This window comes from Bactrocera dorsalis, unplaced genomic scaffold (assembly GCF_023373825.1).
Source record: "Bactrocera dorsalis isolate Fly_Bdor unplaced genomic scaffold, ASM2337382v1 BdCtg088, whole genome shotgun sequence".
Classification (NCBI taxonomy): domain Eukaryota; kingdom Metazoa; phylum Arthropoda; class Insecta; order Diptera; family Tephritidae; genus Bactrocera; species Bactrocera dorsalis.
This window is the reverse complement of record NW_026038139.1, coordinates 1-24,336: the sequence shown is the minus strand read 5'-3', so window position 1 is coordinate 24,336 and position 24,336 is coordinate 1. Positions and strand designations below refer to the sequence as shown.

Sequence of the window (24,336 nt, the reverse complement as noted above, 5' to 3'; positions counted from 1 at the left end):
CTTGTACTTGTATATTTAAACCTAAGATGAAATATTTTTTCGGAATTAACTTTTGCTAAAAAAAACTTTAAAGTTGAGTTTAAGTTCATAACTCAGCTTAACCATAATTTTATAAAGGGACCTTTTTTTAAATGAATTATAAATTTTTCTTTCGAAGAAACTGCAGGAAATGAATGACTGCGACGCGAGCTGGTCAATCGACATTGATAACTACTTATTTTTCAAAAACTGTTTCAAACCTGCTTTATTGTTGAAATAATGTCAAAAATAGTGGTTTACATTCCACAGCGTTTGTTAGTCAATTCAACCGCTACATCTCACTTGTTCTGTTAGTCAAGTATTGGTCCCGCCTTAACTAAATTAATTGAAATCTAACAATTATTTTAATATTTTTTTTGCAGTTAGCTATAATTTAGAATTCAGTTAACTGCAAATAACTGTTCTAGAAAAATAGTGGGCTTCTCCTATGTCACGTTGGGAAGTACAACTGATTGCGTTTGGCTTAGAGAGTAATTGAGATTTTACGGTCATTTGCTGATTTCTGAAAATTTTGTTACACATTTAAAACGCTTTGTGCAATACAAAAGTGTACAATTTTTACTTATTACATTAATTTACGCTTAACACATAATATTTGTATATATGTATGTATATGCAGTAGTGGGTGTGTCGGGTGTGGGAGTGGAGCTACAATTTATAGAATTATAATGATATTAGTGTTAAATATTAACGATAGTTAGACTTTAAATTGCTTATAAATTTAGAATTCAATTTTTAATTTTGTTCGAAGGTTCGCTTCTTTGATAAATTTCGAAGTTGTAATTTTGTCTACCTAAATCTTAAAAGCGTAAAGAAATGTTTGTTACATTGCTGTGTTCAGTTTGTGTGTGAATTTAAATCTTCTTAAATTTTTCATAAAAATGTTTACTTTATAGTCGCTCCCAAGAAACTCCTGAGGTACATTGACCAATAATACATTTTGTAACTACATTTAAATCGTTTATAGTAATTATAATAAATAAGTTGAAATTTTACACAAACGCATTGATAAGTGTAAAATATTTTTGTTTTTGTATTTAATTGAGTTATTTTTTATTTTAAATTTATAATATTGTAATTACTCAAAGTGCAGGGTCTTCATTTATATGTTTTTAGGCAACATTTTAGTTATTTAAAAAATTTAAATTAAAACTACTTTTATTTTGTTTAGTAATGCATCTGATTAGCATGTGAACTTTTGCATTACAAAAAAAACGCCATTTAATAAGTATTTGTAACTTAATAATATCTTTCTACTTGTCAATCTGCCTTATAGTCTATTTAGTTTATTACTAGATGATTGTTTTATGCATTTTTGCTCGTCGTCAAAAAGTTCACATATGCCTTTGTTTTTCGCCTTAATATTTTCAAGATGTGCTTTCATTTCATTCCAAATACGTACCGTTAGACCAGAAGCACTAATTTGTTAATCTACTCAAAAGCACGTCTTTTAATCCTCGTTCATATCCTTGATTACTTGCAATATGCGTTTGACGTGCCCCATTTTAACTACACCCAAATCTTTGAGATCTCTTCTGCCAAGTGTTAGTAGCTCTTTTCCGCGTATATCGTTCTTCATGAAGCTCTCCACATATTCGGAGAGCTGCATTGTTTCTAGCCAAGTTACCACTTCGTCGGCACTCCAATTGCTGGCAGCTTCGCGTGTTGTCGTTAGTGGTGGCTTCAGTTGTGTCTGTCCCACGGTGTAACCAGAGCGCAAACGCACCCAGAAGTGTCGCGATTTGCGACGGCCATCACCCTAAATGAGGAGAATAAGTAATGTTCACGTTAAAGTTTAGTCAAACATTATATCATTTATGTAGATCTTACATTATTTTCACAGCCTGAAATAAACTGAAATCGACTTACCTCTTCATTTGGCGCCAACGCATTGAAGTAAGCGCGCAATTTCCCATCGAAACTCTTCTGTACCGAACATTTTTTCAGCTCCATTTCGATATTGGCCAAGGCAGCGCTCAACTTCGACTCGAGATCCTCTCTCAATATTAAGCTGTGTGCACGATCGCGTAATAAGTTGCAGGAGTCCTCGTACAACTGACGCGCCGACTCGATAACCTCCACCAGTTTGGTGCGTAGTGTGGGACCCTCAAGTAATTTGCCATCCGGATGTATGGATTCGAGTACTTCAGCGGCACGACAAGCCACAGCATACAAATCGTGTTGCAAAGATGGATGTGAAATTATAAGGAATTTCACCCATTTTACAAGCGAACTGACCGCCTCAATGAAGTTCAAGAGTACATAGCATTCACGTTCGGACAGCACCTCATCCGTAGACATTGCATGCTCGGATGCAGTCGATGATTGCTCGCGTTGTATGGATATGCTATGTTGACGCTGCTTTTCTTGCCAGGATTTCAGTGAAATTTCCAAATGACGATTACGACAAAGCATTTGTACACGATTCTTGTGCAATATACGAATCATGCCGGGTGGTTGTAGCCAAGCTTCGCCATCAACTTGTATGGGTATCTCTTCATCGCCCAAAATATTTATTTGTACGCTCTGGCATTGTGCTATGCGATGATGTTGTAAGTTTATGAGACGCGAGGCGGCCATTTGCACCGAACCGAACACCGCGACAACTTCGAGTATGCGATCGTCAAAGCTGGGCAAAAGGAATATATCGTCCTTCTTGCTGGAGCCCCAGAAATTCGTGCCGCCCATGAAGCTATAGTATGATTTGTATATTTATAGATCAGATTATCAATAAGTAGAGTGTTATATTTGTTGTTACTCACCTGGGTATATTCAATATGACGATGCCCTGCAGGGATGGCAGCGGTATACGCTGCCCATCACATTCCAACTGCACTCGTTGCTCGAGATTTTTACATGTTTTCTGCAATAGCTGCTTCGAACCCAACACACCGTACCACATATAGTTTTTGGCACGCGAGCGACACTTCTCGGGATGCTCTTCCCGTTTGTTATGGAAATCGAGCGAGATCTTGGCATCTATACCAATACCAAAGTAATTGTTCATAACGCATTTCTCATGATAGCCTGCCAGCAGGGTTTCATCGGGATCCATTAGTGGACTAACAGCAGCGCAGAGCGTATCTGCATTTGCTAGCAAGCACTTGGAGATGAACCCGGAACTATTGGCTAACGCTAGATGGTAAGAAGTAAGTATGTAATTAATAATATATTAGGGATAGATCGCTTAGTTGTACTCACTTGGCCAATTTGGTAGGCGTACAAGTGGATTAATGATCGGCATTTTCCTAGCGCCATCTTCAGCGCCAAGTAGACGCTGATTATCTTTTTTGCCCTTATCGTCACGTTCTTTGTCACCACCTGGATTACCGCCGCCACCTCCAAAATGATCGAATCCAAATAGTGCCGAACCCATAAAAAGACTGGACTTGGAGCCTTTAAGTGTCTGCAGATTTGGTAACGCCTCATTTGGCTGCAAAGAGAGTATATATATGTAATCTCAGTGGCGTTAGCAGGAAAAAACCGTTAAGTAGTGTGGAAAGTATCAGATAGTATTGCACTAACTACTAGTAAGTGAAGGAGAATGCTTGAAAGTTCAGTAAGTGTGTAATAGAGTGGACAAATTGTATACAGTTTAGTTATGTTGTTCTAACTAAAAATAAACGAAGTGTGGAAATTAATTCTTAAACGAAAACAAAACACAATATTTTATGTACAGAGCAATGTCAGCAGAAATAATGATATTTCGAAGGACAAACGAACGGAGAAAGTTGAGCGTAGACTAGACAATAAGCTGTGGAAGAATGTAAATAGTTAACTTTAGGATAGTTGTACAGAGCACTTAGGGTTTAAGTGGAGGTTATAGAAACGAATTTACAAAGCAACTACAAACTCATGTGGCAAACTAGTAAAATAACTGTAACGCAATAAAATATTTAATTGAATTAGAAAAATTATAAATTTTTATTTCGTTAGCAGCGTTGGTTCCTTCTTACACAGATCGTTGCGTTTCTATGAGACAGCTCGTTTTATAACATATATATTAATATACTTTCTGACTTTTCCTGACTCAGTGTTAGGAAGAGGTAGTTACATAAATAATAGCAAAACTTAATATACAAGCTAAACAATTTGAAAAAGAGGTTTAACGACTTTACTTAAAGTATTATCATCTTGAGGATCTTAACTGGGCATATTGCCGTAACACTCCCATGTTCAATTACAATATATGTAGGTATTTCTGTATCTTCAGAATCGTTTTCAAAAGACGACATTACATCAGTTGAATTCTCTTAGATATAGTTTACGAACGAAGAAACGAAATCAACTCAGATCTACTTCAGCTAATTATTGTCATCCCCGTAAATGACTGGTCGGCACAATGATTGAAAGGAATTTTACCGACTCAAACTCAATAAGCTCTTTACAAAAATTCAAGTTGGAGCGAAACTCTGTAAGAATCAAAATGAATGCTCGAATTTTTTCTATGAATCGAGTTCTTATTAATCCTCAAAATCTATACGAAATGATCTTACTACCAGAGTGGCATTTACAGAACATTCGGCAACGAACCGAAGTTAGCCAATATCGTCAATATATGAAGGTGTCAGCGGTCTGGATTTTATCATAAGAAGAACTCAATTGATAGATCTTGAAGTGAAATAAAAAATATTATGGACAGGGCGGAAAACTACACCAAATTATTATTTGAAATTAGCTCTGGAGAACGAACAGTAGATATTGAGAAGTCGAAAAAGTCTTTTCGTATTTTGTCAATAGATATCGTTGCAGTCGTATAACTCTAGTGCTACCAATCGTATAGTGCCATACCATATAGTTTTTGGAAGACCAAAATGGTATTTTTTATTTACTTATTTATTAGTATAAATATAATAAAAAATTAGTTGAAGTTTGATTAGAAATACGAAAAGACTTTTTCGGCTACTCAATATAAAAAGTCCTAATATGAACTGAATAAATTAAAATTTAAAAAAATTATTGTATTTGTTATGAGTTTCAAAATTTGAAAAGCACTCAGTGCAAGACAAAATTGGTTGGACAGTATACAAAGTTTCGATAAACTTCAAAACATTAGACAAAATTGGTTTGGAAATTTGCTAAATCACTGATTGTTCATTTCGTTGCTCTTGCTCTGGATTTAGAGTTCCTAATGTACTATTGTTTAAGCACTCCTAATTACCCGAACACATGAATATTCGATAACATTAAAAAATATTTTTAGATCTCACGGGTTCCACCATAAAATAAGAGGAGCACAATTTCACAGCAACAGTCGACACAGAAACAGGAAATTCACACTTCCAAACAGGGTTCCATAAGCATTTGGATTGATGGGGATATAAACTTGTCATTAAGGATTTATTAGCAGGTTGAGTTTGGAATGCTTACCAATGGTATAAGTGGTCTTATCAGAGCCAAAGTGGCCAAACGTATATCCGGCTCGGCGACCACAAAGAAACGCAAACCCAACAATCCGTACGCGCGCTCTGAGAGGCATTTCTTCGAATGCTTCTTCTATAACCACATAACCACATATGTATGTACGAATATATATTTAAAATTAAAGGTTAATGTGATGATGGAAGTTAAAATTATGCTGTTTATATTTTAGAGACATTTTTATGTGTTTAATAAGTATAACAGTGTGTAAATAAAATTGTTGTTGTGTAAAAGAAGAATAACTGTGTCTTTGTGTGATTAAATTAATGAGAAAAACTTAAGATTTGGGACTTAAGCAGCATTTTGATAGAGAATTTCAGCGTATGCGTTTCCAAATACATATGTGTGTATGCATGTAAGTATGTATGTATATTTAAAATATTATAAGAAATTTTGAAATACATACCAATTCTTTTCGCTAAAATTTGTATTTTTTTCAATTTTTGTTTTCGTAGATTTTGATGAAATATATGTAAATTAAGAGAAATCATTTGTAAAATTGTGTGTAAACCTAAGCAAAGCCTAACAAAATAAGGCTAATATTATTAGATAATTCATATAAAATACATACATAAGTAAAACTTGCTAACTACTGCACTGACCTTCGACATAAAACTTCCCCTGCAGTTTCCTCTCATTTTATGTCATTCTCTCCCTCTCTTTCACTCTCCCTCTCCCTCTCCATTTATGTGTAATCATATGCACAGAAGAGAATTTACGCTAACAGAACTTACCTTGAAGAGACTGCCACAGCTGATGCGTCGACTAGCTGCCGGTGACGAGCTTAAGAATTTTGTATGTTCCGGATCTAAACTTAACAAATTTGGATTGAAGCCCGAATGTCGACGATCCTTCTCGGCATGCTCTCGCACCGCTAGACTGGTTGTTGCATGACTTGAGTGCCGCCTCAACTCCATCGGCAGCATACGGGCCGACAGTAGGCTGGCTGCCGACGCTGCATTCATCGGTTTGATAGCGTCTCCACGTAATGGGGTTGGTGGGCGCACAACTACACTTATCTGCGGATAGTTTGGATTTACATCATCAAAGGATTCTTTCTTACACGACTCATCAAAAGTAATGCGCTTTACATCTTGTCCGTGTCCGGATTTTTTCGGCGATGTGCTCAATGCTGAGCCAAGCGTTGTTGCTGTTGTTATTGTTGATTGGTTGTTCAATGTGCTGTGGGGCATTGTGGCTACATTCGGCTGGTTTTGGGCATAAGGCATTGACGGCGCTTCCAAGTTGTCCCCACCATCCATATGTGCATAGGTCTCGATGTCGCATACCTCAATCTTAATAGCCATTTTTGTGGTCAATTCATCCTCAGTCTGTTGGCCGTTCGCGTGTGTTGCGGAAGTTGTTGTCGTAGATGCATCAATGGAGAGTTGTTGTTGTGAGATAAGTATGGCCGATTTAGGTTTGCGTAGGGACGAACGCTTTTTCGGGCGCTTTGAGGAGTCAAGGTTTATTATCCAAACGTATGGCCAAATTAAAAGAGCGGTTAATGAGTGCGCATACGTTTCGAATGAATTTGCCGGATAATCCGTGAGAGATGTTTGGCGTACGAAGGTGGTCGTTATCACGAGAAATGCAAGCAATTCATCATATATATGTAGTTGTAGTGAATATGGGACGGGTGTTAGGTTGGTTTTTGCGGACAAAGCACAAGTATATATATGTATATACAAATATATACATATACATATATATATGTATATACAAATGCAGTTTATGAAAAGGCAGCATTAAAATAAATATGAAAAAAAACGAAAGAGCAGCAAAGTTGTGGTTTTAGCATTTATACACATACACCGTCAACATCAACAACAACAACAACAACATACGAGTGCGCTTGCACCTAACTTTCTAATATAAACCGTTAACTTTGCGTACACTACGACATACATACATATGTATGTTGTGGCAAAGTGCGAAAACAAACTCACCTTGAAACTTTGGCGCGCTATGTCATTACCCTCGACGAACTGTGCCAAACTGCAGAACCTTGGCGGCTCACGAATCTTCTGATCATCGCAGCGATTGTCGATTTCGAAAACGATATTCTCGAAACCGAATTGTTGCGGATTCTCATCGCTGTCCATGCGTGCCAATTGTGCGTGCCGTGGCGGTGATGAGTTCCGTCGTATGCTGCGCTGTCCACCCATGCTGAGCGATTTCTTGCGTATAGATTTTAGTGGCGGCGGTTGATTGTCCGAGCAAAGGGTTGGTGTATCGTCGGTGATGGTATTGTCCTGCAAGGCGCATGCTATGTCATGGCCTAGTACCGAACTAATATCATCCATAAACGATTCGCCTGGCACGACTTCCGTTTCATCGCTTGTTTCTGGCGAGTCGATGTGTGTGAAAGAGTTTGCATCGAGGTTCTGCAGTTAAGATAAAAATTGAGGGGTTCCATCATTTTATTAGAATTTCTGTTAACTGAAAAACAAGCTAATCTAATACTATATTTTATAAGATTTTGAAAAAAAAATTGGTACAACATTTTTTGTTGAAAAACTTTCTAAATAAAGCGTCAATAGTATGTTGACCAATTTTCGAAATTATTCCTTTCGTGCCAATATTACTAATGTATTATAATCATGTCTTCATATAACCTAGTATTGGGTGGGCCATCTAAAGTTTTAAATTTGAATTATCTATATTTCGATATTGGAAAGTGACAGATATTCAGTAAAAAGTCTAAAATTTACGAAATGGGTCGCTATTCACTATTCTACAGTTCGCAGATTGGGCAGAAGATCGTTTGACCGAGGATGGTCAATTTTACCGAAAAATCATCTTTTCGGACGAGGCTCATTTCCACCTCGATGGTTACGTTAAAAAGCAGAATTGTCGCATTTGGGGCACAGAAAACCCACACGTAATCGTCGAGAAGCCAATGTACTCAGCACGAATCACTGTATGGTGCGGATTTTGGTCTGGTCGAAAATTAGGAAGGAATCGCAACCGTCAGTGGTGAGCGATATCGCGCAATGTTAACCGAATTTTTCTTCAAGCCAATTGAAGAGGAAGACTTGGACAATATTTGGTTCCAGCAGGACGACGCTACGTGCCCAATCTTTTACGCCCTATCTTCGAAATTTAAAATTTTATATGGCCCACCCTATATTAATTACAAAGTACCTGTATTATGTCTCCTAACTGCAGTGGGCGGTCGAGATCTTGACCTTCTTGTTGCTTGTCAAATATTTCGGAGGCTACGCTGCACTCCTCATCACCAATGGCTGACAGCACATCGCTAGCCTCGCCGCCTGGTAACTCATCCGACGAGGATAATTCCTAAACCACAAAAGTAAATAATTAAATAATGATTATTGCGAGTACATCGTCTTTTTGTTATAAAACATTAACCGTACGATACGTACAGTGGCTACGTCTGTATCAATGATCGTTATGGTTTCGCTTGAGTATACTTTTGGGGCTTTAGGGGGTATGACTACGTTGGGTACCTGCAACTGACAAACTTCGTCATCAAAACGTAACGCCTTAGATTTTTCGGGCATTGTTTTCTCCTCCTTGCCGTCTTCATAGTTCCACTCCCTATTGGCACTCATACTTTGCTTGAGTTTCTTTTCCTTATCCAATTCACGACTCATATAGTAGTTGCGTTCGAATACCTCTATTGGACGGTAGTCCGAAAGAGGATCTACAATCTGATCGCTTGTCAATATCGGCACACTGAGAAAGTCGATTTTACGTTCGGAGGGTGAGTTTACATCAGTATTTTCACCAGCTATGGGTAATGGATTGCCGAAATCATCAATGTTAGCACCACCACTTAGTGACAATCTGCCGACACGATAGACAATCTCACTATTTCCTCCTTGTCCATTTTCTTCTATCTCTTGTATTACTTCGGGCACGCCTGAACTGCGGCGACTGTCCGCGAATTGACGTGGCACTGGTATGCTAATCGCATTGAAGAAGTTCTCATCGACTGAGTCCCGACGTGTATCCGGTAGTGGCGATATGCAAGTTAGGCGAGAGGTTTCCATGGTAGGCGATATTATATTTATTGGTGGTATAATTGGTAATGGTGAAGAGCAAGGGGTAGATTCACCCGATGCATTGGTTGGTAGTTTTAAAGCTTCGAATGGTGTTATGGATAGCTTGCGCTGATAGCGCTTGGGTCGGCCTGGTTCCGAGTGTTCGATGACATTGTACATGGCACGTTTAACACTGTTGGCCCGACATTGTAGCGACTCACGTTCTGTAGACTGTAAGGAGCGACTATTGCGTCGCTCATTCGTATTAAATTGATCCTTCTCGTCTTTCTCGATTGATATGTTTGGATTACTGCAAAAGAAAGTATGATATCTTTTAACTTATAATATTTTGATCTTGGCGACTTACAGCAGTGAAGCTGATGTCGAGGGCGTTGTGGAAGCAGTTGGAGAGGCGGCAGCACTCTTTGATATAATGCTACTGATTGTCGTTAAGAGATCATCGCCGGCGTGTGCACCGGTCTCTTCTTCGCGCAAAGCTTCCAATAACATGGCTAACTTCTCACGCAGTATGTCACATTTAACCAGTAATTGTTCATCATCCTTACGACTTTCAGAGATCTGAACCATCAGTTCGTCGAGCGTTTCGCAGAGCGTTTTGGTGGCAGTAATAAGCGTCTGCGAATCATCGGTCTCGACAATGTTGCGCAAGTTTAAATTAGCCGACGTTACCATGCCGGTAAGTAGTGCTTCTTGTGCGCTCGACAATGACATTTTCGGCGTCTTTGGTTGCACGGCGACAGCCTTTTCGAAGACCATTATGCTCCAACGATCCAACATTTTGGTACTAGCAGATTCGTAACGTTCGAGTATTTGCGGCAGATGTGCGTCATCATCACAGGATGAGCCCCAGCCCAAAACACGCGCCAAATCGTTACCGGTGCCAAGAGGCAGTACTGCTACTTGACATTGTTTCTGCAGAAAAGAGATAGCGAGATATATGTATTTGTATGGTTTACCTTAACAAAAATCTAAAAAGTATAATATTTTAAAAGTTCCACGGAATTATTGCCAAGGTTTGGGGATAACTGATTTTAACAAGTTTGGGGGAAAGTATTACAAAACTATAATTCTCAACGAAATGTGGTTAAAACTGGAAATATTGCTTACTAAAAGAAACTTACATGCATACTGAAACGATCAATCTCGCTGAGCACCCAGCCCACAGAGCCGTCGCCGGAGCAAACTAATATTCGAAACATTTCGAAACGTCTGAAGAGCCGCAAACCCAAACTGGGCCCGGTTGATATGAGATCGAAAACTTGAGCTGGGTTTAATAACTGCTTGAAGCGCCGCAAAAACTTCACTCCCTGATTGTCACCTGACTTTGAATTGACGAAAACCAACAGTGGCGAAAAGTTACCCTTTGGACTCTCCACATCCCAGGAGTCATCATTGCCAATGGAATGCACACAGGTAGGCGGCACAACTGATAGCTTGGCTGGTCCTAGTGGACAAGCGACTGCAATTTGTGGTCGGCAAGCAACATGTACCGTTTCGCGACACCATAAACAACGCCAATCTTGCAAACGCAAAACAGAACCGCAAGTCTTCTTACAAACCGAGCAGGTCGATGAGACCGGTAAATTACCCTCCATCCATTGATGTGGCATGATAATACTTCCGTCGCGATCCTCAATGATATCCTTGCCGACGGTAGCCAATGTCGTCCATTTACAATTGGCAATGGCTTTGGCAGCACAACGTTTATGCACTTTGCATTTGCACACCTCACAAGAGAGGCCATGCGAGGTAACACCGGAGAGTACGTCGCGGCATACATTGCAGAAGGTGGGACGGGCGTGGGAGGTCGCATACCAGTGATGATGGTTGGAGAATAAATCATGTTGCTCAATGAAGAAGCTATCGCCACGCGCTCGCGCCGGTATTGAGGCAGATTTCAGCGAGCTTAGCCAGTCTTCCATTTCGCGGCGTGATTCAGCACAAAGCACAAGTGAACGTGTTGCGGTGATTACCTGGAGAAGAAGATTGTGCGACAATTAAAATCTACTCTTTGTTAATGGAAAAGGGTTATTTTTTAGTATAGTGTAAAAATGAGTGGTTCATAGTAGAAGAATACATATATAAGGATTGTTTGAACTCATTCTTCTCTGAAAATTTATTGATTTTCAGAACATAATTCAAGTATTCTCTTCAGTAAAAATCGTTCTCAAAGTGCTGGAAATCGCTTTTAATTTCAATAGCCTTAGTTAAGTCTTTCGGATAGTCTAATATGTATACCAAAACTCCCTGTTGCTTCTGCATTTTCTTAGACGACACAGAAATGAGTTGAAGATTTGTTTTTATCTGCTTTCAGGAATCACAAAAACATTAGAACTTAATCTTGTAGATCACAGCATGAACATGTGAACGGTTTCTAAGACTGTTTTGAGTTTCTAATTAAATTCTAATTAATTAATTTCTAATCTTCTTGAAAATTTCGTTACTAGCGGTTATATATGAGCAAGAGATCTTATTTTCGGAAATCACTTTTTTGCGTCTGCACATAGCACCTAAAACTTTTCTATTAGTTTTTTACACAGTATTATTTTCAATTACTGTCACCTATTTTCACCGTATCTATCAGATCCCACCAATTTACTCCACAGGTAAACACAAATTGCCTGCATTACAGCATTAGCTTATTGGCATTGACTAACATAATTAAAGCTACCTTTGTTGACAATTAACTCAGTTTTGTCCTTCGAGTGTTTATTACATAATTCCAATTTCAGCTGCCCAAATTGCGTATCGGAGTAACAGCAGCAACGGCATTCACGCACAAACTCAATAAGCTGTATGCCGAGAGGCTTCAGTGTCAAACATCTTACCTACTTCGATGCGAGTATAATTAGACTGAATTAGCTTTCGGCACATAGTTATCTGCACTAAGCCGTAAATTTCATTAAGTGACAGTCATGTGCAGTCATTTGTTAAACAATGATTGATTGACTCCAATAACTCTTATAGTGATATATTTGTGTACCAAATGCATATACAATATAAAGGACATAGAGAGCATAATTAAATTACAGTGTTTTTAGTAATGATGTGAAATATTAGCTAGTAATAATCTGAACTCCATAAAATGTTTGCATAAAAGCAATCCATCGTGGTAAAGATTTCCTTGTCATCCTAAAGACATTTCCAATTATCAGCCATGACACGGTTGCTAGATCTATTCTAAGTCTGTACTCTTATAATAGTTTCCAAGTCTTTTTCCCAGTCAAGTTGGTAATAACAAAATGGAGCTATCATAACGGGAGGACTTGGATACTGCCTTAAGGAGGGAACCTGCTTTAGAGGCTTAAAAAATTCGATATTTTTGATGAGTTGTTTGGGAGGGAAGGAAACAATTGATTAAAGCGAAATTTTTAGGGCTTAAAGTTATATGTTTACATAACATTCTTAAATTTTTTGGATATGAAATCTTTGATATTCTGTATTTTTGAAGCTATAGCCCGATGCATCTCGCATGCGTATTTGTCGGACGTCGGGCAGGATGCAGGTCGCAATTTATGTCGAAAACAAAAAATTCAAAGAGATTCATATTTTTTTAATAAATGTAGGTAAACTAAAAAAGTTCCAAAAAAAATTATAAAATTTTAAAAAAATTTTATAAGTTGAGAAAAAGTGGTTTTTGACCAAAAAAATTACACTTTATGTTGTTTAAATATATGTTAAAACTTGACTTTTCTTATTTTTGCTTTAGTTTAAATAGAAGATAATTTAATGCCAAAGATAAGAAACTTTGCCCCAATTCCATACGACGTTTAGTTTCTTTCCATCCTGCCCGCCAATTAAGAATAATCGTAAGAATGGAAAACCGAGAAATCGCGCGTCAAAGATTTCGCTTTCTGCCCAAGCGCTAATATATCTGCTAGACGCTCGGTCACTATTTCCCTTCTAGCTTCGAAAATATTTCGAATTCCCATCTATAACTTTGGGGACATATTCTTAGATTATTTTTAAAGAGATTTAAGCAAAAAAAAAATCGATTTTTTGAAGCTTCTAAAGCAGGCTCCCCCTTAAATAGAAACTTTCTTGTTTCCTTCCTGCTTCCGATTTGTTCCAATTCCCATTTTATACTCTCAGAAGTGTAGTAGTATCTTCCCATGTACTATTAGCAGCAACTTGTGATTTTTTTCTAGGCCATGAGTTAAGTCTATAACTTATCAAGGGCTCTAGTAATTCACATAAACAAGTTACTTGAAGGTTTTCCATGCTTCGAACGCTAGCCTATAAGCCTTACACATAACCTCTGTGCAAATGTCTAATTAATGTTATGCTGGTAACTAGTGTAATTAGTACGTCAGCTTTATGCTTTATGCAATATATTGTGCTTGCTGCAAGACGCCAACGCTGTTGTGTTTCCGAACAAAGTCTGCAACAGCAAAGTGATCAATAATAACAATATAATAATGTTATTTAATATCCCCGATATATTGGCAGCAAAGGCGGTTTGTTAAATTGAAGGACGATTTTATGCAATTGCCGCTCCATCAACGTCAGTGAAAGGCCAACGTCAGCCGTTAGCAGAGTACGAAGCTAACAACAGCAGCAGCTATCATACTTTCTCATAATCGTACTACATCCATAAAACATAAGATCTGCTCAGTGGCTTGCGTCAATCTACACGCCATGAACATGAACGCAGTAGTGGCACAGCCGTTTGTGTAACTGTATACTTAGAGTAATGCAGAGATTTGTGTTTCAAGCCACGTCACTGCACCTTGATGCCAGAGTTGCATGTAACCTCAAGTTCAATGGGGAGTTGTAACAGGTCGCGCCTGCAACATTGTTCGCTGCTTTGCATTGACATAACACTTACAAACACACACATACATATACTATTGTATAGTAGCACAGCATGCAACACAATTTAAATTGCTTTGCGTTTGTAGTAAACTTTAGGGTCAAAGGTAAAATCGCTGCAGCTTTCGTGATAATATGCCAAACTAGGTGGAGGTGACCACCGACAACATGTACACACGTCATAGAAACACGTGCGCAATATTGCTTTCTGATAGTTCATAGAATATTCCTATTGACATGGTTTGGATTTCAAGTAAAACAAATTTGGATTGCATAATGCTTTGGCTAAGAATTTAAAGAGGTGTTTTGGCAAGCAAAAATTTTTTTGTGAATTTTTAATAAGAGATTAAAAAGTTCTTTTGGGAGAAAAAATATATTTTCTAGTAAGATAGTTGTCTATATTAAACAACCTCAAGCCAAGTGAAAATCAGTAATGCAGTAAATGTTAATATGCTACTATGTTTATACCACTGTAAAATAGTTGTAAAATATTTATTATGACAATATATTTTAAAGTTTAACTTTGCGCTATTTGATGATTTTAGGTGCAAGGAAGAACATTATAGCGTCAACCAAAAATAGAAAGAGTCATTAATGTCATTATGCTGACTAGGTCATATTGTTCGAATGGACGAAAACACTCCAGCTCTGAAAGTATTCGACACAGTACACGTCGTTGGAAGCGGAGGAGGGGGAAGACCTCCACTCCGTTTGAAGGACCAGGTGGAGAAGGACCTGACTTCGCTTGGAATATCCAATTGGCGCCACGTAGCGAAAAGAACAAACGACTGGCCCTCTTATTAACTTGGCTATAATCGCATAAGCGGTGTCTACGCCAGTAAAGTAGAAGAAAAATAGTATTTTTTCACCACAGCCAGTCGTAAGCAACCAACGCGCATGCGTTTTCACAACCACTGGAACAGTATAACTTTCGTGCGAACTTACAATGATACAATAACTTGCATGACACACAGGGACAAACTTGTACTTCAATGTAATTTCCTCAGTTTAAAGAGATTTATCCTTTTTGTCTATGGCAAAGCCAAATAGAATTTCCGGAATATTTCTGCTGATTGACGTCAGCGAAGTTGAACCAACAAATCTGTGCCAACGTTGACTTTCACATGAAAATATGCGATAGTGCAACTAAATGATAAAAACATGCGCAGTGTCGAACAAGTGTATATACACCAAACTAGTCAATATTGAGCAGTAGAGTAGTATTACACGACACTAGTAAGGAAATGCGATTTTTGTTCAGTATTTGAATTGATTTTTTGAGGAAAAATATTTAAAAGCCTTGACGCATATAACTAAGTGGTATTGTGAAAACTTACAAATGAGACATTCAGTATTATAATAAATATTCTTCTTCTTCACATCAGAATGTATCATGAAGAATTGCTGAAGCAATAATACAGATTAAAGTAATATTTTTATCCAAAAATAAATCATTTTTGAAAATACTTACTGGTTAGCACCACCTTAGTTCCATTTTATAAACACTTAACGTCGCAAACGGCTCTTTGAGCAAACCCACTCACTGGCCTTCCTCTGCGTTTTGTGTCAATCAAATTTCTACTCACGCATACAAAGGCACACAAGTAAACAAACATACACATGCATACTCACACGTGCTGCATGAGCGCCGTTCGCTCACTGGAAGGCTGTCAGCACGGTATGCGCCTGTAGAGTTGAATGTTTTGTGTGCAAAAGTAACTTGCGGAAGTTGTCAGTGGCAACAGCGAATGAATTCATTTGTTTCAAAAAGCGGAAAGGCAAGGCATCAAAAAAACTGTAAGATTCAATTTAAAGCTTACATCTGACACATACATAGCCGATTATTACTTTTCATTCCTTTGCCGTTGATACTGCTTTGCATTTTATACATTATATTTAACGCATTTCACCTTGATTGGCTTTTATTCAGCAAGTTAAAGTAATGTATTTTTTCCATTGTTATGAAAGTGCTTTTAATGAAAAAGTCCTTGAAAAAATTAGTTTTTTAACTCCTGAACGATAGATGCTTGACAATATGTAAAAAAATAAAAAAATTCTTTTCATGTTGGAAACTCAGGAATTTTGCTGCAGGGCCCCAGAAATTAGAAAAAATTGAAGGTATATTTGTTCTTGAACATTTCTTAATTTTGACAAAAACCGAGTCTTCATATTTTTGCAACTTACATAAGGTTTGTAGTTATACGGAGTCTAGAGTGAGTTTTTACCGAATTTTATTCATTCTAAGCACAAATCTGCACTATTATACGAAAATTGCGAGCTCAGGGAAGTATTGAACCCATTCAACCCATTTGCAGCACACACACAAACAACCATCAGGAAAGGATTCTCTCCGAATTTCGCACATTGAGCAATATTTTCGGTAAAAAGTTAGTATAGGTACTTGCCCCAAATATTTGGTATCTAGGGGCTTCAACAGTTTTTTTTGGACTTGGACAATTTTTGGTCATAAGATGGCATACAACGGGAGTTAGTAGGCTTATAATACTATTTCCTCCATTTTCATACTGCCCCTTTTGCCATTGAAATCCTCTGTGCCACGTTACAGTTCTTAGTGTTGAGTTATGGCATTTTGTAGGTTTTCGGTTAACGATATTTTGTCGCTGTGGCAGTGGTCCGTTTACGCCCATCTACAAACATGTTCCTTTTTCTTCCAAGGAATTCTCAATTTGTACTTATGTAAGTTACTAAGTTACAGCTTGTACGTATAGACGGGTCGTCATCCGGACTTCAAATCGTCTCGTCATTCTAATCATTTATATATATATAATATATATATAGAACTCTATAACTATGTCGGTTAGTTTTTGGGTGATACATACAGCCATCAGATGGACAAAACTCTACCTGTAGCAACATGTTGCAAGAGTATAAAAAATATCTGTTTATTTTCCAACGCCTCACATTGATTGGGTTGCCACCCAGGCAGCCAGAAAAAATAAATGAAATCAAAGCGTACAATAATTGTAATTAATGTTTGGAGGACGTGAAATGAAGCCTTGAAGCTTTTTCAATTTGGCTATTCCAATCAGATTCAATAATTCAAAGGTACTCAATATTGCTCTTAACAGTAAAAGCGCTGCGGCTTCGTACAAAAAATGTGCTATATATGGCATTAGTATGACGACATGCACTGAAAATTTGCGTGGGTGAATGCACGGATAAAGTAGACACATTCATGAAAAAGAAGAAACATGGAATTTCTCTTCTGAAAATACCCTCCTATATCTGAAATGTTCAGTAGAGGAATGTTTTTGTGCCAACGTATTTATTTTGAACAGAAATGCCCACTATTGCACGTAGAATGCAATAAGAGAAAACCTCCCTCCTTTTTATCACATTGCACTCATTTAAGTTTTGTGTGTTTGTTTTCATGTTTTTCTACATTTACTAACCTTACCTTTATTTGCTGCATTCTTTCAGCTTCAGATGTAAGGTGTAATTTTAGCCGAACTTAATATTTTATTTATTGTGACAATTAATTGCTGTTTAAAAAACACATCATTTAACTTCAAACAGCCGTTCTTTTGATTTCGATTTTAATCTTTGTATTTTGCAAGCTTTTTTTCCGGTTACTAGTTATGGTTACATTGTGCTTCGTTAAATGTTTAATGAAGCCTTTTTCCTATGCAGTGGAAAATAAAAGCGGCCTTTGTAAATGTTCCCTTCTACTTGATCCGCTAATTGAGAGCGGAATGTCAGCGAATTTCAGATACCAACAGGGTCATATGCACATTGCCACCTGCTGCTTATACAAAAAATAAAAAAAACTGGAATTAAAAAGCAGAGGAAAGAGTATAGCGCTAATGAATAACGGCTGCAGGCGGCGGCTGTGTGCGGTCATCAATGAAAAGCTATCGAAGTTTGAGCGTCGTTGTGGTCGCTTTCAGCGATATTCACAACTCAATGCACCGGATTCTGGACGCATTTGGCCTTTTATTTTTTTGTTGCTCGCCTTGAACAAAGTACAACTTTTTCATAACAATGAGCTGGGTGTATGAGAGCATATGCTGATGAAAAATCTTCTGAGAGGCATTGATGAGATTAAATCGGTACTTTGTACTTTGTTTTTGCTATGAAGTCTTATGAAGAATATTATCTGTGTGGAGTTCGATAATATCAATTAGTATTATGTTTTATTTAATAAAATACTAACAGAACCCGCAGCAATTTTCCTCTTAATTTACTTAGTGAAGAGTACTCACAATTGTTGTTTAATTACATGAAATCGAATTAGTTAGTTAGTTAGAGGAATTATTTTTAGTTTCCCACCAAAGCATAGTCGATAATTTCTTCCTATGTGCGTCTGAAATAGAACTTTAAAGGCTGCATTTGCAATACTACTAATCACTTCTGCACTGCAACTCATTTTATATCATCTATTACCGATTTTAATGTGTCGCGCGTGGCGTATGAGTAATCTACTCGCCTAACTATATTTCACTAAAAACATATTTATTGAAAATAACATTATTATTGAAACTTTATGTATACTCTGTGCTGCAAATAACATTATTTTTTATACGCTTTGCGCTTATGCATAATTCAGGCATTAATAAATGCCATAATTTCAAAGTTGTTCTGCCGGCCGTTCCTTTCCTAAATATGCTTCTAAATTACATACTACAAGAAATGTTGAGAGAAACGCGAATATAAAGTGAGTATTTGTGAACTTATCAAAACTTTTGCCGATACTTAATGGCTTCTCCGAAATATTAAGGTAGTCACTTTCTAAGTTTTCAAACTTGTTTAATTGCAAGATAGTTGTTTCATTAATATTATGGCTTATTTAAATGCAGTTTTTTTTTCAATAATTAAATTGTACCTTTTGATACTCAATGTGCTTTAAAAGCAAATTGATTGCCGTCAATTATACGTTCTAAAGCAGAGTATTTTTCTATTCGTCTCCTTTTACTGTTCTTATACTCTTGCAAAATCTCGATTTAATCAACGTTATTTGGACGCTATATCACGGAAATCAACCGTTAAGAGATGGTTTGCTAAGTTTGAACGGGACGACATGAGCACAGAGGATGATGAAGACAGTTGACGGGCGAAAGAGGCTGTTACCGACAGAAAACATTAAAAAATTCCCAAAAATAATTTCAGTTGCCCATAAAACAAAGTTGTTCGGCTTTTCTGAGACTCTGAAAACATCAAGGGAAACGTGTTGAATGTAATGTGAATGAATATTTAGCAGTGCGAAAGCTCTGTGAGAAAGTGAGTGCCGATGATGCTGAGTAGGGTTTGAAGGAGTCCAATTGATAGTTAGCCGAGCACGTAATGGACCGACTCTAAGTCGTGAAAAGACACAAACGCCTGCTAACCTTGCCAGCATCAGTATTGCGGGATGCTCATGGTATGATATTCATCAACTATCTTCAAAGAAATAGCCCATTAACCAAAACCATTAGAAGGAAGAAATCGCGAAGAAATGGCCGCATTTGAGGAAAAAGAAATCACGATCTCACCAAGACAGAAGAATATGATGTCAAAATTTCATGAGTTGGGCTTCGAATTTCTTCCACGTCCATCATATTCTCCAAATCTGGTGCCCAGCGACTATTTTCTGCTCTCAGATCTTAAAAGAATGCTCGTTGGAAAGAACCTTAGCAACAATGAAGATGTAATCGCAGTAAAGCTTATTTTGAAGCTCAAGGGGTTAGGGGTAGTAAGAATTTTCAAAAAATTAATTTTTTTGCATCTTCGTAAAGTGTAATATCTTAAAAATATTCTATGAAAATTTCACGTTGATCCAATAGTTAGTTTTTGAGTTATTCTACAAATAACAAAGAGAGCTCGGGCACTTCACAGCGCTGGCGTGAAACTTTAAACGCGTTTTTCTCAAAACTACGTTTTTTGAATTGCTGACAACTGTAACTCGAAAACCGCTGAGTAGATTTTAATGAAATTTATACAGCTTTTAGAATTCATAATAAACTCGGGCCAGATCGAAGGATTTTTATATTTTCGAAAATTTCGATTTTTTAAGATTAATTAACTGTTGATTTTTTCGCAAAAATTTAGAAAAAAATTTCCTGAGTCCGCCATTTTGTTAATTTTGAAAAAAAAAAATAAAATCCTTCGATCAGGCCCGGGATTATCTATTTATGAAACTAATTTTTTTTGTCCGATTGTTTTTAGATGAATCTCCAAGGACTTATGGTTGTCACCGCAAGTGCCATTTTTGGAACAGGGTCAACACAAACAACTATAACTTTGGAAATTAAAGTACTTTTTTTTTGAAATTTTCACAACTTCAAGTCAACACATCCTGTAATAATGCCACATTACTACTTTTGTAAAATAACATGATTTAAGCAAAAAAAAAAAAATACTGAAAACTCAAATTTTTTCATGCCTCTGACTACCCCTAACCCCTTAAGACAAATGTACTATACAGATGGTATTGAAACTATTTTTGGCCACTAAAATCATTGTATCGTTCTCGAAGGTACCTATATCGAATAATAACATCAAAATTCATCAAAAAAAAAAAAAATATATATATAAAAGTTTTTCTATTTTTCTTTGTTAGCCTGCGTACTTTTCAGCCCACCTGATATTTTTGGTATATGGCTTGAAAGTGTGTATGTATGTAAATAAATTAAAACTTTGCTCAAAGAATACGCACGCTTTGCTTCGTGTTATACGCGTTATGTGCTTTAAATCGCATATAACTGGATATCTGTTTGCAAAGAGGCTTTCAAAAGTTTTGCTGTGACGGCACGCTCAAAGCGAGTACAAAGTTCAACCACAAACAAGCTACTGCTTTCGTGCCATAAATCGTCTATACTCGGTCAAACTTTTTACGGAGCGAGCGTGCTTATGAGTTTATTAAGGATAATGTGATTGGTATTTATATATTTTCCATTTTCCTTGCTCTTAATAAATTTTAATGTCAATGTAATTTATTAATCTCATAAAAAACTAGCATTTATAGCGAAAATTAAAAATGCACAAGATTGCATTTAGCAGATGGTTGACTGCAGACCGGCAGATTTGAGTTGAGATTTGTTTGTGCCGAAAAGGATAGTTTACGTTGTAACGCTGATTACGTTTTATGGCCAAAGTTACTACTGCCTTCTTCTGTTTCAATATTTATAAACCTCATGCTAAGTTAGCTCTCAACTTCGCATTCAATCTTCTGCAGTGGCATTCTTCGAACATTGCTATCGATATAATCATTAAAGTTGCCTGAAGAGCATATTCTGCAAAGCATTCCACGAAGCATCAATTACTTTATTCCATTGCAATCCTCGTATCACAAAGCTTTTGAAAGCATTGAGCTGCAAGCTCCATTGTAAGTTCTCCGAAATTGAATTCCCCCAGCAGCTGCATAACAGGCACAACAGATGATAAATGAAATAAATGAAAGCGATCACAGTTTATTGATACTGCACTTCCTTCCGCGCGCATTACCCTTTCTCTTTGAAGTTTTTACATGCGCGAATATGCGCAATTTAATTAATTTTATGCCATTAAAATTCACTCCCATTCAATGCATTTTCCATCAATTTGCAACAAGTGTTAACACGGCGATAGAGTCACGGCAAATTGAATGGGCGGTGCTGAACACGCGACACTAATGGCCTTCATTGTAGACTTATGCATCGGCAGAATCAATCGCCAATGCAATCCAACATTTATAAAACTTTTAAATCCACACACACACACATGCATTAATAGGCATTTTCGTATTTCGTTTTTTTGCTTGTTTTCACTCTGCCACATTCACGCCACATAACGTGGCAAGTCAACGCTTACGCCATGTCGCTGTGGTGCACTCCAGTGCTGGGCGTTTCGTTTTTGCTTTTACTCACACTCGACTAAAGTCGATTACAGTGAATTGACGCTGATTGCTGCCGACCGCGTCGTTTTGTTGACACTTTTCTTTGTTTGGTTTTTGCTTTTGTTGTTTTTTCCCATTTTCTGTGCTTGTGTTTGTTCGTTTAGTTTGCCGACTACTTAGCTGGCTGACTTACGCCTTGCTTTGTTGGTCGAGCGTTATAAAATATTCATGCGGCTCTTGGGAGGATACAAGCAAAACCAATTAAATAATTGGAATGCTCACAAAGTAAACGAACGGGCCAAGAATTTTAAATTGGAAAACGTATATTTCGGGTAGTAGGTATTTATTCATGCTTTGCAAATGCTATGAAAATATCCAGGCAACTAAGTTGATGAGAAGAACAAGCGTTAGAAAGAGTTTAATGGTTGTCAACTTTTTATATGTAATTATCGGACAATTAAATCATGTACCGTTATTATTTACTCCATTTCAGCATTAATTGAAAAGTTTGCTGCTTTCATGCTTTAGAAATTAGTCTTTAATAAATAATGAGTTCCGGCGCATAAGATTATAAAACATGTTTCGAACCTCTATTCATACACAGTAGTGTGATGATGTGAACATTTCACAAGAGTTCTGTCGATCTTTTTTATATAAAATCTTTTGAAGAATTTTTGAATATTTATTTAATGATTATGACGCACTGTTTGTACAATAAAAAGTTGAGCTTGCCGGAAATAACAACAAGAATATAATATAGAGACTTTAAAAGTGCGAACCCTAAATCTCTATCTCTCGTACGTGCGTGGTAGTATATAGAAATATCTTACGATTATCCACAATTGGTGGAGAGACACGATTTACGTTGAGTTTGAAAAATGTTCGAAGCTAAATTTTTTTAAAAGAATGTAGTAAAGTAATGTCTTCTCTAACTTTTAACTACCTTAAATGCAAAGGATTACAGAGTACGGCTTAGCATTCTGCAGCCGATGGCAGTAAAGAGCTAATACCAAAATTGAGTTATGAAAAATGGAAGAGTTGATCTGCTCAGCTACTGGTGAAAGCATTCTATTGCTTGCAACAAGGAGAAAATCTTCTTATGGCTTTAAACTAATACATTATTCGTTAATACAGAAATTGCTGCACGTTGTCCGAATGTGACTCACCAGGAAGCAGTATAGACTACAATAGGACAGTGGGGTTATCGCATGAAAGTGGATTTTTTTCATCCGTATCTTTCCATGAAGAGATCGCTGATATAAGAAGAATAATCTGAGTTGAGCTAAGCTTTCAAAAATCTAAGATTTTTCAAAAACTGCTGCAAGAAAGATTTTTAGTTTCTGCCATTTCCACGATAGTTTGATGTACGTAACTTGAATGAACAGAGTGTTTACTCGACCAAATGGGGATTGCTCAAAACTGTTTGGCAATTGTTTATAGCCAATACAATGCCAGCAATATATATTTTTATATAAACTTCCTTTGCCAGCTATAATAACCGATTATTTTTAGTTAAGGTGTATATTTGTTGAATTTTTATGTCATTATTGTCTTATTTGCATATTTACTTAATTAATTTTATTTTTTATTATTTCAAATTTATTTGAATTTTAAATAGTATAATACGCTAATTCAAATCTTATTTAATCTTATTTAATTCATATTCATATTTATAATGTTTCAGTTACTCACCTGAAAACTATGATTTATATTCTTAATACTACATTCAGCGGTGCACAAATTGGATAAATCGATTTAATCGATCACTTCGCTCTGCAAATAAAAAAAAAAACATTTCGCAATTATTTAAAAACTCAAAAAGAAGGCAATACAAACCGCACATAATGTATATAGATATATCTTTTTAATTGTGCATGTGCAGAAAATAAAGATTGAAATAAAATCGATAATAGTTAGTTTGTCGATCAACACGACAACACGCCGAGAAATCGAAAGTATTTATTTTAAATCATCTCTATAATCATACGCACATATCAACGTAGCCCAACAGTATGTCACAACGCATCAGCAGCAGCAACATATTCGTATATCAATGAAGTGGTTGTCATGACAGTTTATAGCAGCTGTCGACAATATGCTTGTTGAGGCGCAGTGACAGCAATCGTAAAAACATCAGGTAACTATGACGACAGCATCAAATTGTTGCCGCCTTTTTAGTTTGCTGCTGTTCAATGAAAGGTGTGTAGCACATCAATTAATTGG

At 36.9% G+C, this 24,336-nt stretch overlaps 1 protein-coding gene across 7 annotated transcripts; it reads right to left on the bottom strand.

The window, feature by feature from the left end:
- Positions 1-103: 103 nt before the first annotated feature.
- LOC105230334 (diacylglycerol kinase eta) lies at positions 104-23,912 on the bottom strand. Of its 7 annotated transcripts, XM_049461725.1 has the most exons (13): positions 23,806-23,870; positions 10,613-11,464; positions 9,838-10,403; positions 8,850-9,780; positions 8,608-8,763; positions 7,410-7,847; positions 6,552-6,911; positions 6,195-6,479; positions 5,410-5,535; positions 3,241-3,472; positions 2,802-3,174; positions 1,909-2,731; positions 104-1,798 (listed from the first exon to the last, which is right to left on the bottom strand). In XM_049461725.1, exons 2-13 carry the CDS (start codon positions 11,411-11,413, stop codon positions 1,490-1,492), a joined length of 5,400 nt encoding a protein of 1,799 aa, XP_049317682.1. In that variant the 5' UTR covers positions 11,414-11,464; positions 23,806-23,870; the 3' UTR covers positions 104-1,489. The 7 variants fall into 7 exon arrangements, with proteins under 7 accessions (XP_049317682.1, XP_049317686.1, XP_049317687.1 ...); XM_049461729.1 differs by having other exon boundaries at positions 6,195-6,911; positions 23,806-23,912; XM_049461730.1 differs by lacking the exon at positions 5,410-5,535.
- Positions 23,913-24,336: the final 424 nt, after the last annotated feature.